Source organism: Mauremys mutica, chromosome 12 (assembly GCF_020497125.1).
Source record: "Mauremys mutica isolate MM-2020 ecotype Southern chromosome 12, ASM2049712v1, whole genome shotgun sequence".
Lineage (NCBI taxonomy): Eukaryota > Metazoa > Chordata > Testudines > Geoemydidae > Mauremys > Mauremys mutica.
This window is the reverse complement of record NC_059083.1, coordinates 77,765,669-77,782,998: the sequence shown is the minus strand read 5'-3', so window position 1 is coordinate 77,782,998 and position 17,330 is coordinate 77,765,669. Positions and strand designations below refer to the sequence as shown.

The 17,330-nt window shown below is 43.0% G+C and overlaps 1 protein-coding gene across 1 annotated transcript; it reads right to left on the bottom strand.

The window, feature by feature from the left end:
- Positions 1–9,245: 9,245 nt before the first annotated feature.
- KCNJ2 (potassium inwardly rectifying channel subfamily J member 2) lies at positions 9,246–16,189 on the bottom strand. The gene is made up of 2 exons (XM_044981579.1): positions 16,138–16,189; positions 9,246–11,073 (listed from the first exon to the last, which is right to left on the bottom strand). Exon 2 carries the CDS (start codon positions 10,849–10,851, stop codon positions 9,568–9,570), a length of 1,284 nt encoding a protein of 427 aa, XP_044837514.1. The 5' UTR covers positions 10,852–11,073; positions 16,138–16,189; the 3' UTR covers positions 9,246–9,567.
- Between the last annotated feature and the right edge of the window lie 1,141 nt (positions 16,190–17,330).

The following is a 17,330-nucleotide window of genomic DNA, read 5'->3' as shown; positions in this document are numbered from 1 at the left end:
GTGCAGCGGTGGGGCAGTACAAGGCTATAACCCCACCTCTTCCCCACTCTTCATCAACTTCTTTTCCACATCCTATGTCCTGGGGGAAGAAGAAGACTATTGTGTGACCTGCTGTCAGGGGTAAAAGGAGCTTCTTGCTCACCCCTCTGCCGCCATACAATGGTCTCACCTCATCTGGCCCTAAGTAACTTGCTCAAGGCTACAGAGGAGAGTGCAACGCAAAAAGAAAATAGGGGAACTGGAAAAGATTCTGAAAAGGGCAATTTCTGAAGGGTATTGAATAGCTTCCATATGAGGAGAGACTTAAAAGATTAGGTCTGTTAGCTTAGAAAAGAGACAACTCATGTTGCGGGGGGGGGGGGGGGAGGGGAGAGAGGTATGATAGGGTTCTATAAAACCATGACAGGTGTGGAAAAAGTGAATGGAGAGCGATATTTACCCTTTCAAACAATACAAAAACCAATGAAATTAGTAGGTAGCGCGTTTAATACAAACAAGGGGACGTATCTTTTCACACAATGCACAAATAACTTGTGGAACTCATTGCCCTGGGATGTTGTGATGGCCAAAAGTATAACTGGGTTCAAAGAAGAACTAGATAAGTTCAGGCAGGATAGGTCTATCAATGTCTATTAGCCAAGATGGTCAGGGTTTAGGGGGGCAACCCCATGCTCGATGCAACCCTAAACCTCTGACAACCAGAAGCCAGGAGTGGAAGCCAGAAGTGGATAGCTCCATAATTGCCCTATTCTTTACAGCCACTTGAAGCTTCAGTGTGGATCACTGTAGAGGACAGGATAGTGGGCAAATTGAACTACGGTTTGACCCAGAACAGCAGCTCTTATGGTCTTACATTCTTATGTCAGAGCTGGGATTAGAGCTCACGACTTTCTTCTGCACAGGCCTACATTGAAACCAAAAGATCACACCTCTTTGCCTAAGGGCCTGATTCTCCAGTTCTTTCTCAGCCCAGAATCACACTGAAGCCAAACCCACTTTGTTTTGCCTGAGTCATTCAGGATCAGGCTTTAAGTGTCTCTCCAGAAAGAAAACAGAAGGAGCATGAAATGAGCAATAAAATGCCCACCAGCCCAGTAACTATTTCATAATTCACTGCGTCTAACTTGTATGAGTCTTTGTGAGGCTCTTTAAAAAGCTTATTGCTTTACCTCTGTCCTTCCTCGTTGACTGTATTTCAGCCCACCAGCTTAGGGAACTTATTTTTTAAAGAATAAAATAAAACTTATGAGCTGCTTAAATAGGTGGGTTTTCCCCAGGCTGCCCAGCCCTACAAAATACATTTGCTTGCCAGGCAATACAGTGGATTTGTACCTTTGGTGAGACTATAAACTGCACTGCTGGAATGAAGCCTGTATTTAGGGAAACCCTTGAAAGAATTGCCATCTCCTTCAAGGCTTGTATTTTTTTTTATATACTATTGAGCTTTCTGTAATATTCATTTTCTTTACTTTTGTGTTCTCCTCTCCCTCACCCCTCCTCCCCACCCATGCGCACACACCCCAACATCTGCAAATAACTATCCAAATTTCAAGATGAAGTGCTATTACTAGTCCACTGCAGAAAAGGAAAAAGCCAAAGGAAGGCATCAAAACGTGTCTAGTCGTAAGCTAAAGTGCAAATGGGAGGAATTGCAAATTCTCACTCCTCAAGAACTTGTATTAAGCTGAACGTGCTGGATTTTAGGTAACAGTGAGAGTTTACAAAAGAAAATCTACCCTGCATGCAAGAGAAATGTAGGGATTTAGGAATGGATTTGGGCTCCTATTGGAGAATTGCCGAATGCACTGAAAATGTTTGCCCATGGTCTTTGTTCACAGTTCTGGCCTATGTTACATGTCTCTTTTCTGACTGTCATGCTGGAAGTGATATGAATAGTTCACATAATATCCCTGGTGTTCCCCTGGCAGCATTATATCCATCACAACATTCCTTCCTGTTTTCCTAATGGGAAAAAATATAGATATGCCATCATCTGTGATCTACCCTAGTGAATCTCCCACCTCTCATAAGGTGTAGTTCCCAGACCATTCTCAATACATAAAGGGGCACTGCCCTGAGTATTTTATAGGAGATTCCTCCTGCTCCTTCACCCCAAGCCAAATTATGATTTCAACCGCCTTCTGTAAATCAAGAGTAACTCTACTGATTTTATTCATCTTCTGATTTCATCTGAGTTGCTTTGGATTTGTACCTGTGTGGGTGAGGAGAATTTGGTCTTCTGGCTGTAAATATTTTGTTGATTAGTAAGCACTGAAAGATTCTTTCTTTTGTTTTTGGGGAGACTTCTCCAGTTAGAATGCCCAGCTTTCATGTTATGTAGCACTGGCAGTTTTGTCTAGACCCACATTGCTAGGTTTTTGAACTAAATACTGGTCTAAAATTCAGCATAAGTGCAATTAACTGGAAAAGTTTGAAATGCTTCCAAATGCCATGCAACCTACCCGTCACTGGAGACAGATCTTCAGCAAGTCAGGTAATTTTGATTCTTCTGAGCAAGAAATTCTCAAGCTACAGAGGTTAAATAAGCAATAGCATCTTAGAGATTGTAGAAAACCCCTTATGCACTGATGGCCAGATTCAGAGGTGAAGACTTGAGAGACAGTTAGTGTAACTCAACAGTTGTTCCTCCCCTCCACTTCTCAAAAATATATGTTATGCCCCTCCCCTTCTCAAAACGTATATGTTATTTCAACTTAAGACTTCAATTCACTGTGGGTTTATATTGCAGTGCAAATCCTCCTTGTAGATATGCTTCACTGTTATAAGACCAGGCGCTCCCTGATGTGATTTAAACCAATATATTACCAGGATAAGTGTCCCCACTGTAGTGCATCTACAATATGATTTGTGCTGTTCTAGCTATATCAATGTATTATTGCTAATAATTATTTATTATTGGCATTGCAATAGCACCTAGGAACCTTAGGCATGGCCCAAGACCTCATTGCGCTAGGTGCTGTACAAAACCAAAAAGACCATCTCTGTACACAAGTGCAAATTCGTTATTCTAGACAAGCCCTTTTAAAATGCTCTGACCCACTTGCTAATATGAAACTGACCCCAACAATGACACCCTTAAAATGTTCAAAAGTCATGACTCCGACCCACCACAATCATTAGACTGGCTGAAAAATGCTAAGTTTCTTTTTTTTTTAAATAAGTTTAAATTCTTTTTAGTGTTTTTTCTGTCTTTTGAGCCTTTAGGTTACAGTCACGTCACATGTTCAGGCTTTACTCCGCAACCATGAAGTCTATATATTTTTTTAAAGAAAAGCTGAGATCCTCACATCATTCCATTACTCTAGGAGCTCATGATTAAAATGAAAAAAAAGGATTGTGAGACACTCACTACAATCATGAGAGTTTGGAATACTGGTGCTGTTACTTCCACATTTTATCTCTGAATGTGGCCTACAGCGTCTAACTTAACCGATGGGAGGCTGCACCTGTACAATGCATGCAGAGGGACCAGAAGAGGGCAGCACAGTAAGAGAAGCAAATAACAGGAAGGCAGGCTAAAGTGTCACTTAAAATAAGCCTCTCCATACTTTGAGCCAAATTCTCAGCTAATGTATATCAGAATTTCTCCATTATCTGGCTCTTTCGCATTCACTTTCTGCTGACCTTCTCTGCATAAATAACACTGATTAGAGAAATCAGTGTTCTAAAACAGTTTAACTTTGGGTAAGGCAGTCTGACTGCAAGGTGGTCCCTTATGTGTTAGCTCTGAATATGGCCCTGTTTAAAAACAAAAGCCTGGATATGCATGAGTTTCAATGCAGCACATAAACTACCTTTCTAAGAAACAGATTTTGAAAAGGGAAGCTGAATTTACAATAGGGGTCCTTACAGAGGACAAGGTTCTGTCTTGAAGCATCATACTAGAGATTCATTTATATACTATTAAGGACTTCAGTGCCAAACTGAATTTGAAACTCTTCATACTGTGCTTGGATATTACAATATATTTAAATCTTGATTACATTGACCTAATCTTCTTGAGCCGAGTAGGAGTTGTGCAGTGCTTATGTTGGCAATATTGGATAGTTTGTAAAATCTTCCACTTTTTCCAGCTCCTTGTATATGGAGGCACAAAATCTGAAATCTGTTTGCTCTTATGTCTTTGTCAGTCATAGCATTATAGCAAAATTAGAGGGTATCACTATAGTGGTATGGATTAGACATCCACTTGTACCATTGAATTTAAGTTTTCAAATCAGTGGGGGGGGCACACCTCTCAACCCTAAATGATCAAATGCAGGACAAAGACCAGATCAGATCTTGTACCTTGCTTTACAAAAAGGGGCACGTATTTTGGTCTTCGTATCACGGACAGGAGAACTGATGCATGGAGAGTTGAAGCTACTTGTCCAAGGTCACATAGGGAGTTGAGTGGCAAAGCCCAGAATAGAAGTCAGATTGAAGGACACAGACACAAAACATGGTGCAAGAATTTGGGTCTTCAGCCTATTTATTCGAGGCACAGATTCTATTCCCAGATACTCAAGCATAACTCCAGCTGACATCCAGAGGCACTACATAGGAGTATCCTGAGGACAGAATTTGGCCTATTGTGACGTCAGGTTCATGATGCAGAATGATCTAATATGTTTATGATCATTAAACCAAGTCTATTTGGAATAGAGGTAAATGTGGAACATCCCTTTGGGATGGTATATGGGCATTTGGCATTGTGGCTCCCATTTTATCTTCGAATCCATGCCCAAACGTCACAAGAGGCCAGTTTATGCCCTGAGTGCCCATTTCCCCACCTGCTATGCTATCTTCCTTGGTGAATACAGGGGCACTTTTTTCAAGGCTCCTTGTAATCTGTTCTCTCATCACCATTTTGATTAATGTGATCTCTATTTTGTGTACAAACACTTTGTAATTAAGAGAAGGATGGTCACGTGCAATGCTTAATTTGTGCTGGAGTTTCATAGAATCATGGATTATTAGGGTTGGAAGGGACCTCAGGAGATCATCTAGTCCAACCGCCTGCTCAAAGCAGGACCAATCCCCAAATGGCCCCCTCAAGGATTGAACTCACAACCCTGGGTTTAGCAGGCCAATGCTCAAACCACTGAGCTACCCTTCCCCGCCACCAGGGTTGAGCCCCGGCACCCCTAGAGTTGGCAGTTCATAGCCCCAGCACCTCTGGGCTTGATGCATCAATTATGAAAGTAAAAAAAAAACAGCTTGAGTCGCAGCACCTAATTGCTTGAGGTCCGGCCCCTCTTTCATTACAAATTAAGCACTGGTCATGTAGTTAAGGCTCTGGAGTAGGACTCTGAAGGCCTGAGTTTAATTCTCAGTTCTACCACAGTCTTCTTGTGTGACTTTGAGAAAGTCACTTAATCACTCTGGGGAAGATCCTCATCTGGTGTAAATTGCCACAGGAAACCTTGAGGCTCTGTGCCTCAGTCCCTAATCTGCAAAATAAGAACAATATCACCTGTCCTCCTACCCTTTGTCTACTAATATTACAAGCTTTTGAGGGAAGGGGCTGTCTCTTAGCATGTGTTACTGTGGGAGGCACTTCACAGGGTCCCCTATCTTGGCTGCAGGCACTACTGCAATACAGTTAAAGGGTGATGCTCTGACCCACCCGCCGCACGCAGAAGATACAGACAGAAGATCGTTGGGTTTTTTTTATTATTATTATTATTTAGAAATAATAAAATAAGACATAATATATAAAAATCTGTACAATCCATGATTTGTGCAGTACATTAGGAAGACTTTGATACAAAAAGGCTGCAAACAGGAAAATAGTAATGGACAATTGTCAAATGTCTCGATTGTTCACCTTACAACAGCTGCAGACCAAGAGTCATTGCAAAATAAATGTCTGGTTGGCGGTGGGATGGCAACTCTGCAGCACCCTTCTGCCTTAAAATGGTCAAGAGCAGCCATAGTTTAAAGACATTACAGTACTTCTCGGCTTTACCTTGTAATCCAATATGGAAAAAAAAAGGACCTAAGAGACCAGATAAAAACATACAAACCCTTTGTCTTTGCCAAAAGAGAACAAGTGCTAAGTTAATACCACAGAAATTTATCATGATTGGGAGAATGTATCATTAAAAACAACTAAAATGTAGTGATTTCCACCCTTGCTACTTATCCAAAAAACAAGTTGCACCGAAGAGACAGAGGAGAGAAACAACATAGCCTAACCGGTCTCACAAATGCCTTTTGTCATTGTAGGCGGTATTATGTTTCAGACATTAAGTCTTATTCAAGTATTTTCAGGGAAGGGCAGAAATAACTAAATCCTCCCCGACTCCCCAAGCAAAATACATAAAACCACCTGTGCCAGACACTAAAGACACTGAGCCAACTTCATCCTTGGGGTCAGTCCATAGCCTAAGGACCAGATCCAAAACTTGTAAAGCCAATGGAAAGACTCCCATCTGCTTCAACAGGCATTTGGATCACGCCATAAATGAGGGATTCATTTGGCCCAGTATCACTAAGTATGAACGCTGTCAGTCACTATGCATGCCTTTAAACAAAAAAAAAAGAAGAATTAACCAACCCTACAATAGCCTGACCTGTATTGGGCTTACCAAGGCATGTTCAGAAATGTATTTAAACCATTTGAGATATGAACAAGGGGTGGGGAGGGTACCATGAAATATACATTGCAGGTCAGGTCTCTTTCCTAGCAGCTTTCACAAGCCAGAGGCTGAGTGCAAATCTGCAATGCTAGATTCAGTCGGTAGAGACAAAGGGTTACTTAAAAATAAAATAAATCCAGCAGAGAGTGCAATGAATTACCTAAGTATCCACTCTCAACAAGACTAGCAATCTGAAAGCTTGTAACTTTAAAAAAATGCCAGTAACTAGAAAATATTTTCAAATTAAAAGTCCATGCTTAAATAAATAACAGAAGTTCATAGCATTAGGAACCCTATAAGGCTTGCAAGTATTTGCTAAAACCATGCTAACCGGTAGCATCTAGGTACTAGCTAGCCGAAATTGCTGAACTGAATTTATACTTCCTATGGATTTATTTAATTTTTCATTTTTCTTCTTCTCCTTTACAGACTTCTATTTACATTTGGCTTTAAATATGAAAATACTTGATAAACTTTATAAAATGTACATTTTAAAAACATTTCTGAAAAACTGTGACTTGAAAAAAACTGTGCACCAGAAATTTCAGATTTTTTCCTTTTTTTGTTTGTTTCTTTAAGAAAAAATAAACAAAACAAACTGAAGCTTTTTATTTTCCCTTATCTCCTGTCCCATGCTCTGATTTTTCAAGTCTCCTAAGTGGGGCACTGTGTATTTTGGAGTGATCTAATTAGGGAAAAAGGTTCCCTTTTCTCCAGCTCATTCCCCCATTTCCTCCCTTCCCCCATTGCATCTTCATTTGTTTTACATTTCACTGAATACTCTTTGGTTTAGTTGTTTTCCTTTACAAGAATATCACAATAGCAGCACAAGTAGCGTTCAGTTGCATTCACTGGCTATGACCCAGGACTGTGTTCAAGTTGCCTTGTGGGTTTAATTCCCTCCCCTCCCCCCATAAATAGTTTTAGAACTTGTATTTAAATAACATCTGCCCTCTTTAGAATATCCAGAGCTACCTTTACAATGTAAAATTTCCACAGTTATAGAACCCACCTACTCAGGTTACTGTAAATACCATCTTATCAGAAACCACCATGTCATTGCAGGCATTTCCTTCAGGCAGGGCTGTAAGGGGCCAGAGGCCTTCACAGATGTCCATTTACAGAAGACATTAGACCTAGAACAAGCTGTTTTTTAATGGCATACAGTGATCCAATACTGTAAAAGAGTTGACTAGAATCTATTGTCCCCACCACCACCATTACCTATTCCTTGAGGAAGATTCACAGGCAAGGAACCTTCAAGTACAGCTAAGTTATATGCTTGATCTTAGAGGCACAGAAAACATTAAAGCATTCTTGGCAAGGGGGCCAAAATACCATTAGAGCCATGGCTTTACAAAAGGTCACAAGGCTTGATGACATATTTCATCCTCCACGGATAGCTCAGTCGATGTTTACAGGTAAAAAGGAGGTGGGAGAGGGAACTCTTTTACAGTATTATCTGCAAATAATCCTTTTTCAAATGATCCAGAGCACACTATTACACCTGGTCTGACACCCGTGCCCTGCCAAAGGGAAGCGTTTTCCCAAAACATTCACATCCCTATGCTCTTTCAGATTGCTCTGTTACAACTTCCCTCCCCCCCCACTCCCCAGGGATTGACGTGTTGCTCGGCTCACCTACGCCTAAATGCCTGCTCCAGCCGAGTTAGCCTAGCGCAGATCAGCAGCTTTGCATGGTTCTAGCCTAGTTTAACTGGAAATGAAATGACCGCCTGCAGCATGTCTGATGGCTCAGTTCTCAGAACGCTGGGTCAGCTTTAAAAGGGCCCTCTAAGTTGTAGAAGCAGTTTTGGAATGTGTGTAGAATAACACTTGACCTTCTGCTGTAGCCTCGCTGGTGTTTTGCTAACAGGAAAGAACAGATGTTTGCTCTTCCCCCCCCCCCCCGCTTTTCCTTCTTATAAAAAGAAAGAAAGGGAGCTCGTTTTCCCACAGAGGGGAGAAAAATGTCTTGCTTACTTAGATCCGAGTCTTACACTCTATTTTCTGAATAAGGTGCAAAATGAGGCCCTTTTTAAAAAAAAAAAAAAAAAAGTCTGAGGTTCAAATTTTGTTTGTTTAAAGCAGCCTGTTTCACTGAAATAAACTCCACTGTGCAAAACTGTGCATTTTCTTTGGTATCCATTTAGGTAGTTTTAACTTAATTTTTAGATAGAGAATTAAACTCAGCCCCCTCCCATCCCCCCGTGAAAAATTTTTTTTGCTGGAGGCTACCAATTGGCCTTATGTTACATAATGCCCCTTATGTAACTGAAAAGAGAGAAAAATTGATTCTAGCTATCAAACTACTGGCCTCAAAAGAAGTTCAGACTATACGGCCGCATTGGCCTCTTTGAAGTGTGATCGCGAGCTTTTCAACCCACGAAATTCAATGTTGACATTTTTTTTTTAAATTACACAAAAGAAAAAACTACACTGCCACAAAATAATTACAATTTGTGTCCATGTAGTTAGCAGCAGCTTTCTTAAAATAATAACAATAATAATAATAATAATAATAAGGCAGATTCTTGCCTTTGTTATGCCATTAAAAACATTCTTGTTCCCTAGAGAGAAGCATTCTGGAAAAAGTTGAAAAAAAAAAAACCCAACCAAAGCTCGCCTGCAAGTTCAAGTTTTGTAAAAAAATATATACATAATTTATTCTACAATATATATGTGCCTTCTGGTCACACTTAGACATTGTTTAGTGCTTCGTGATTAGAGTTCATTTTCAGCTCTCTCTCCTCTAAAGACAGCCCTAAAACTGGCTTAGTTTCCTCAGGACCGCTTGTCTTCACGCCTTTCTTCAACAGTACCATCGTCTGAAAACTGCTTTGGGCCAACTCTCAGCTCATTGTGCCTTTGACCGACGTACTTTTCTTTTAAACCAAACGATAACAGAGAAAAAGTCAGTCAGTCATATTTCTGATTCCCGCCTTAACGGCCTAGGTTCTAGTGGCACCCCAGCTTGGTTATGATGGTCCATGTCTGGGAGGGTGTCCGTGCTCATGCTTTCAGGCACCCCATTGTCACTCTCGTCCTCTTCTTTGCTGGTGAGGGCCACTTCATTCTCGTAGCAAAAGGAATTTGCATTAGAGAGAATGTATTTCTTTTCTGCTAAGTCTCTGGCACTACAGAGGGGTGTGTTGGGCACTTCGTATGTTTTGTGGAACCTAGAGTAGTCCACTTTGTAGTAGTTTTTCTCTTCAAAGAGCACAGGCTCATAACGGTGGCCCCAGAGGATTTCGTTTGCCAGATATGAACTACGGCACTGGGTAGTCATGGCGGTAGCTTCCACCATGCCCTCTAATATTACTACAATTTCAAAGTCTGCATTGTCCATGTCTTGCTTACTGTAGTCATACAAGGGACTTTGTTCATCTATTTCATGTACTATTGTAATTGGGGAGACCAGGAATATGCGGTCTATCCCACTATCAAACCCAACATTGATGTCTATTTGGTCCAAGGGGATGTATTCTCCTTCGGAGGTGACCCTGGATTTAAGAAGCTGGGCTCTCACGTGTGCCTCTACCAAATGGCTTTTCCGTAGGTTTCCAACACGCCACATTAAGCACAGCTTCCCATCCCTCAGGCCCACAACAGCATTGTGGCTGAAGACTAGAGTTTCGTTTCTTTTTTTTGGTTTAGCCATCTTTGCCATGACAGCCCCAATGATGAAGGCATCAATGATGCAGCCTACGATAGACTGGAAAACCACCATGAAGACTGCAATGGGGCACTCGTCTGTGACACACCTAAAACCATACCCAATCGTTGTCTGAGTTTCAATGGAGAAGAGGAAGGCTGCAGTGAAGCTGTTCACATTGGAGACACAAGATTTGTAGTTTGTTGTCTCCTCCAGATCCCCATGCAACAGAGCAATCAGCCAAAACACACAGCCAAAAAAAAGCCAGGAAAGGATGAAAGCCAGGCAGAAGATAACTAGCATCCACCTCCAGCGAATATCCACGCATGTGGTAAAGATGTCTGCCAGGTAACGTTGTCCTTTCTCACCCACATTAACGAATTGGACATTGCAGTGTCCATCTTTCTTGACGAAGCGGCTCCTGCACTGCTGCCTAGTGTGTACTTTGCTCTTCCCGTTCCCGAAGCCATTGGCAACTGCCATGGTTGCCAACTTCATGCCATCTTCTTCTGAGGAAACGATGCTATAGCGGTTGGTTCGCACGCTGCCCATCACTACTGTTGTGGACTGAGGTGCTTCTGCTTTAGGAAACAGTCTGAGTTTCTGCAAAACCCTTTGGAGAAACAGTTTTGAAAGTTCTGGAGGAACACACACACAGAAAATAATAAGAGGGCTAGGTTGGAGTTTCCAACAACCCTTGGCTCTACCAAGGAGAATCTTCTGACATGCAGCGTTAGCTTAGCAATCGAACATCCGTCATGGAGAGCACATGGTCTGCAAGAGAAAGACAAACTGCATGTTAGAACTCAAAGGGACAGAACAATGAATCAAAGCTATATAAAGACCCCAGCCTCCAAATCCACACGGTTCGTTTTTCAATCTATTCACTTCTATTCACGGAATTGTCCTGGGGCACAGAGATTCTCTGTTTATGGTTATGCATCGACAAAACTGACATCAGTAATGCAAAGAAGTCATCACCCTTTCTGCAGCAAGCACTAAAGTGAACATGTCTTACAGGTCTTAAAGAAATATTCACTCAAAAGCAGAAAATATACGTATCTATCTAGTACATACCCCTGCACCTTTGGTTTACTTTGGAATGGTGAATTAGCTTGAACACATGCATGTCTGTTCAAGTCTCAAGTTGATTTACAATGACATAGAAGCCTGTGTCTCAGGGTCTATTCCAGCCAAGATACAGGTGTGCATTAATTAGAGGAACAAGTGCATTATGAGGATTATGAGTTCCTTGGGCCAAATTTAGCTCTAGTGATACTCCCCTAACTTCCATTAAATTACACTTGTGCAGAATTTAGCCCTTTACTAGTCCATTAAAGCAAAAGTTGTGCATTCTTTGCCAGCTATAGGAATAAAGCCATACAGACTACGTTGGCAACTATATAAACCAAAGCCACAGCAATTTGATGGGATCCATACAATCATTAAATTCACGGTAGGAAATCATCACACAAACCAAATGAGGCCCCATCCTGCTCCTGCTGAAGTTCTTCGTAAATGGCTTTAACAGAAGCAGGATTGGCCTAACATCTCTGTGATGCCTTTGATGGTGGCTACAAGGTAATTTCCTCTCTGGAGATAAAGGGGATTCTGCCTTCAAAAGGAAAATGGCCCTGAGTTTCCCTTGTGTCGTGAAAGTCAACGGTTAGGGCTTAGCATAGTGGATACAAGATGTGTTTGCTGAGACTGGAGGGCACCAAACTCATTTCATAGAGGTCTGGCTTAGACCCAGTGTTTGCTTTTAACAAGCGCATCATCCATTAAGTCACCTACTGTATTGCAGGAAATTTAATTGAAATACTGCAGAGGAGGCAAAATGCATGAATTGTAATAATCGTCCCTGCACACACACGACCAAAGGAAAAAAGAAAGTCTTAACTGATTTAAAAAAAAGTCTGTTGTGGGTTTGCCACAGCAGGAGATCAGCCAATCACATTAGTGGAAGGGTACACTAAGTTGTCTTTTGTTAACTGATATTAACAAAATTAAGCCAACTCATTTCTAAGAACTGCCATAATTGCATCAACCAAGGAATAAGACTTCTGTATGTGAAATAGTTTGCACTCACTCTAGCTGTTCTTCCTGACCTGGGTAGAGCAAGGTTAAAAAGTAATACTGTGGATAGGAACTACCCCTGGTCCAATAACAGGGTTAAAACCCTAGACAGATTTGGAATCTCTAGAGTTCAGCATATGATCTCTTAATTCCTCCGTCCCCTATACCTCACAGCTGCATCACAAGGACACAGGTAAGCAGATGTGTGTAAGAAAATAGCAGGTGACAAGCAAAAAGAATAAGTGATCTTTACAGATGTGCATAAGACATTTCTTCCTGAAGAGCTACTTCATGGTTTGCTTTAAACACACACACACACACTTTAAATTACACACACACACACACACACACACACTTTAAATTACTCTACAAAAAATGTGGCCCAACACATATTTCCTGAGATTAGTCATCTGTGACTCCTGCAGTGCGTGATACATTTTGGCAGCTTTCAACTTTCAAAATACCCAGTTTGAATGTAGCTTTCATACTAATGTATAAAGATGATATGGTGCTGTTAAGCTTACACCTGTCTGAATATTTTGTTTGCATTGTGTAAAGTTCCCTTTGTATGTTTTTTTTTTAATGTGGGGGAAGGGTGATAAGAACAGAGATTCTCATTCCTGCCAATATATAGCTCTCTAAAGCGAAGGAATGCGTCTAACATTCAGTTTGAGATATTTTCTGTTGGCTTGAAAATGCATCTAAAACCAAATACAAGTGGAAAAGCCAAATTACTATTTATATGTTCCATGAAAAAGAATAGCTCATTGCAAAATCATTGCATTGGTTTGCAGATTAATCACTTTTATAAACCACATCCTAAAAGCATGATCATGTTGAACTTCCATGTTCTAAGCAGGTTTTGCTCCAAGTTGATGGAAATATGTAGCCTTAGAACTAATTTAGTCATTTTTCTGCATTGTCTCTTGGATTTCAAGGGGGAAGAGGTCTGGAGAGGGGACAACTGTGAAATCTGAGGGACCTGAATGTGCAACTTTATACCAAAAAAAAAAAAAAAAGTTTTTTTTTTACCCCAAGAAATTTGTTTGAATGCCACAAATCACGGAAACCACAATGGCAGATTCCTACAAATAGCTTACCATATTTAGAACCCTGAAAATAGCTATAGGCACCTACCATTGTCATATTTCCATTGCTAATGATAGCATTTGTTCCACCTACTGTACATCTGCACAGTATTATTAGTTAATAGTTGTGCCACTGCACGTGTTACGCCTTTGTAAGCAAAAACTGCACCTACTTTGGCTTAAATATTCCTGAAACATTGAAATGCAGCCTTGGGGGTATCTCTTTCCTGTGTTGATAGACTTTCTGGATGTTTAGACAACAAAACTCTGGCACACCCAACGTTACAGTGCTGGTCATAGGATAGCTGTCTATGGTCTTTTAACAGCACAAACTGCCTCTCATCCTTGTGTGTGCTTTGAGTAGCTAGGATACCGGGGGGTTGCAATACTTCAGCAGTCAGACTCACAGCTGGTGAAACACAATGGGTCTGATCCTCCCTCCAGTCAAGTAGGTGGCAAAAATTCCCATTGACTTCAAGGATCAGGACCTTGTGTATGGGGGTGGGGGAGATCAATAGATCCACCAGTGTTGAGGTCTGAACTTTGTGCATCCTAAACTCTTCCAGTTGGCTGCAGTGGGAGTTTGGAGACTGCAAGGAATACAGGGTCAGGCCCGACACAAAAAGTGTGTACAAAGCTAAAAATGCACAGACCTGGGCTAAAAATCTAATATGATGCCTTACTTTGAGAATCCACCTGCTGTGCAGTTGTAATACAAGTTTAATTTTTCCAAACGTTCTCATGTTATCACTGAGTACAAAGAGCAGACCAAATCTACAGCCCTCACAGGGGGGAGGGAGGGAATTGCATAATGACATGTAGTCAGGCATAAACTAAATTATCTTATTTTATTCACCCCTTTATCTCTCCACAGAAAAACAACACTGTTTTCACCATAGAGAAGTACTAAAACCAGTTGCTGGCACGTGTACAGATTCACTACAGTGAGAGAGATCAGAATTTCAAATGTTGCAAGGGGAGGCTTGGAAAGGGGGAACAGAAGGGGACTTCACTATTAATGAAGCTTTTCTGGACAAACACTGATTCAACAACAAAATCTCTAAGAGCTCACAAGGAAAAATAATTACATCAGATGGCTGTAATTTGCACTGAACGAGTGGAAGAGAAACATGCAGGAGGGTTTCAGACTGCTCAGAGATAGAGATGTTACAAGAGTTGGGAGAGAGATTGCTAATGAGCGATCCGGGCAGTTATTCCCAAGCTGACGCCACATTATCCTGCGCTCTGTGTGCAGGGCACATGTTGCTAAGTGAGTGCAACTGCTACCTTCCTCCCTCTTCAGTAAACAGACACTGCCAAGATATAAGGCAAAACCAAAAGCACATGCTCTCTTATTTTATTGGTCACAGATCTTCAGGTGTAAAGGCTCAGTGACCTTTCCCTAGTCCCATATATTATTTAAAAGTTGTTAGCCCAGCCTCTCCTCATTTCCCTACTTGCTTTGGCTAGGGGATTTGAGGCATATTATGTATTTAATGCTAAGCTAGCTTGGATCACGACAGATTTTCTTTAATAAAACAATGAAGACATTCGAGAAAAGAAAAGTAGGTGATGTAGGAAAAAGTGTACGGAGAAAAAGGGGAAAGATAAGTGGCACTGTCATCTGAGATCCTGCTCCTTTGCCGATCTCAGGATATTTCTAGATGATGACAAAGTAACTACAAATGAAATATTCATCACCAGGGGGTGTAGTTGATGTGCTGGCCAGCAGGATGGAAAAGCAAACAAGTGTAAAGGTAAGGCAGAGAACACAGAAAAGAATACATAACTAGATACAGCCTGATGAGTAGAGATGTGGAGGAAACATCTTTTTAACATGCAGAATAGACTTCAAGTGTGCTCTGCAACTACTCTCCAGAGACAGTCTCCAAAGTGCATGTGAAGCACTTGCCTGGTTAAAATGGAAAAGCTTGTACAGTACAGCCACAAATAAGTCTGCCATTTCCTATATGTATTTTTTTTTAACTGTCATGAATCAAGTTAAAATGACGCAATCTCTCCACAGTCACTCAAACCACAATGGCTTTTTTTCTTACTTCTTTTTGCCAGACCCATTAAGAAAGAATTCCACAAGTTGCTTTGATGCATCTTTCATAGACTAAAGTCGATGTGCAGTGTTATGAATAAATGTCATGGTGTTGTGCAAGAGGTGATAGATTCTTTTAAATTTTTTTAAAAAATAACGTTCTAAACTCTGTCATTCTGTGTGCTTTGACCTTTTCCCTCTGTTCTAGAATCCCTGAAATAACAGGCAAAAAGAAAAGGATGCACCCTACAGAGGAAAGGAGAGTTTTCATACTAACTGCCAACCCTCCCCCAAAATACAACATCCTTCAGTGGCAGCTGGTGACTCGAAAAAAAAAAAATGAGCACAAGCAGATGCTCAAGTGTTCCAAGCATACCTAGCTAATTATATGTGCTAGTGAGATTAATTAGACTGTTTGTATGGTGTATGAGCAATGGTAAAGCTCTCCCTTCGTGTGACTATGCAGAAAAGTGCAATCAATACATCTGATAGTAAAACACACACATATAGACTGATCCCCCAACCCCGTCCCCCTTAGGCACAGACATTCGAGGGTGGCATTTCAGAGGTGACTGTGTTGCACGCTTCACTACAGAAAGATGTAGGTTAAAATAAAGCGCTCCTTACCTGGTGGTGGATTTAAGCTGGGGATGGATATACATAAAAGAGGGTAAGATCCAGTGGCTAGGGGGAATCAGCAAACCAAGCCCAAGCTCCCTACCCCGCTGCACCGTTTGCAACTCAAACACTCCATGAGCTACTGCCTCTGTTTTGAGGGCGGCCATGTGATTTTTAATCCCGGCTCGGCAGTCCCCGCCCCCCCGGGCTGCCCCAGGCCAATGGGAGGCGGGAGGCCGGCCCAGCCTTGCCTGGGTCTCCGCCGGAGCGCCCGGCTCTGCCCAGAGCGAGGGATTCCTGGAGCCTTGGCGGCGAGCGCGGAGCGTGCCCTGCCCCGACGGGCCGCGGGGAGCGGCGCGCCGTGCCCCGGGGAGGGTGGCCCCTGGCGGGGAGCAGCGGCTGGGACTCGCCGCGCCAGGCTGGGGCGCGGTTCCCCTGCGCGGCGCTCCGGCAGCCCCAGGGCGCGCCTCGCCCAGGCGCGGGGCTGCCCCGATCCGGCCCCGGCGGGGCGCTGCCGGGCCAGGAGGGAGAGCAGCCCGGAGCCCCTGGCGCTTTGCGGGGCGCAGAGCGGGGGACGCACCTTGCGAGGGAGGCTGGAGGGACGGGGAGGGCGAGCAGGGGGTGGAGGCAGGTTGAACGGGGGGGCGGGTCTGTGCCGGTGCTTGGGGAGGAAGAGACTTTTTCAGGGGCTGGAGCAGGGCCGCCCAGAGGATTCAGGGGACCTGGGGTCTTCGGGGGCGGGGGGCCCCCGCTTCGGCGGTAATTCCGCGGCGGGGGGGGGGTCCTTCCGCTCCGGACCCGCTGCCCAAGTGCCCCGAAGACCTGGAGAGGAAGAAGCTCCAGGGGCCCCGAAACACTCTGGGGGCTCCTGCGGGGCCTGGGGCAAATTGCCCTACTTGCCCCCACACACACACGCGCGCGGCCCTGGCTGGAGAGACTAAAGGAGGAGGGGTCAGAGAAAGTGAGGGGGGGGTCAGAGAAGGGTGGGGGGGGGTAGGGCGAGTGGAGGCAGCCTGGAGAGGAGCGGGATCTGAGGGGGACTGGGTTACGAAGGGAGGGAGAGAGGCAAATCACAGGGACCTGTTGGTGCAAAGTCAGGGGTGATCATTCCCTCTGCATGCAGTAGCTAGGGTGACCAGACAGCAAGTATGAAAAATCGGACGGGGGGGGGGGGGGTAATAGGAGCCTATATAAGAAAAAGA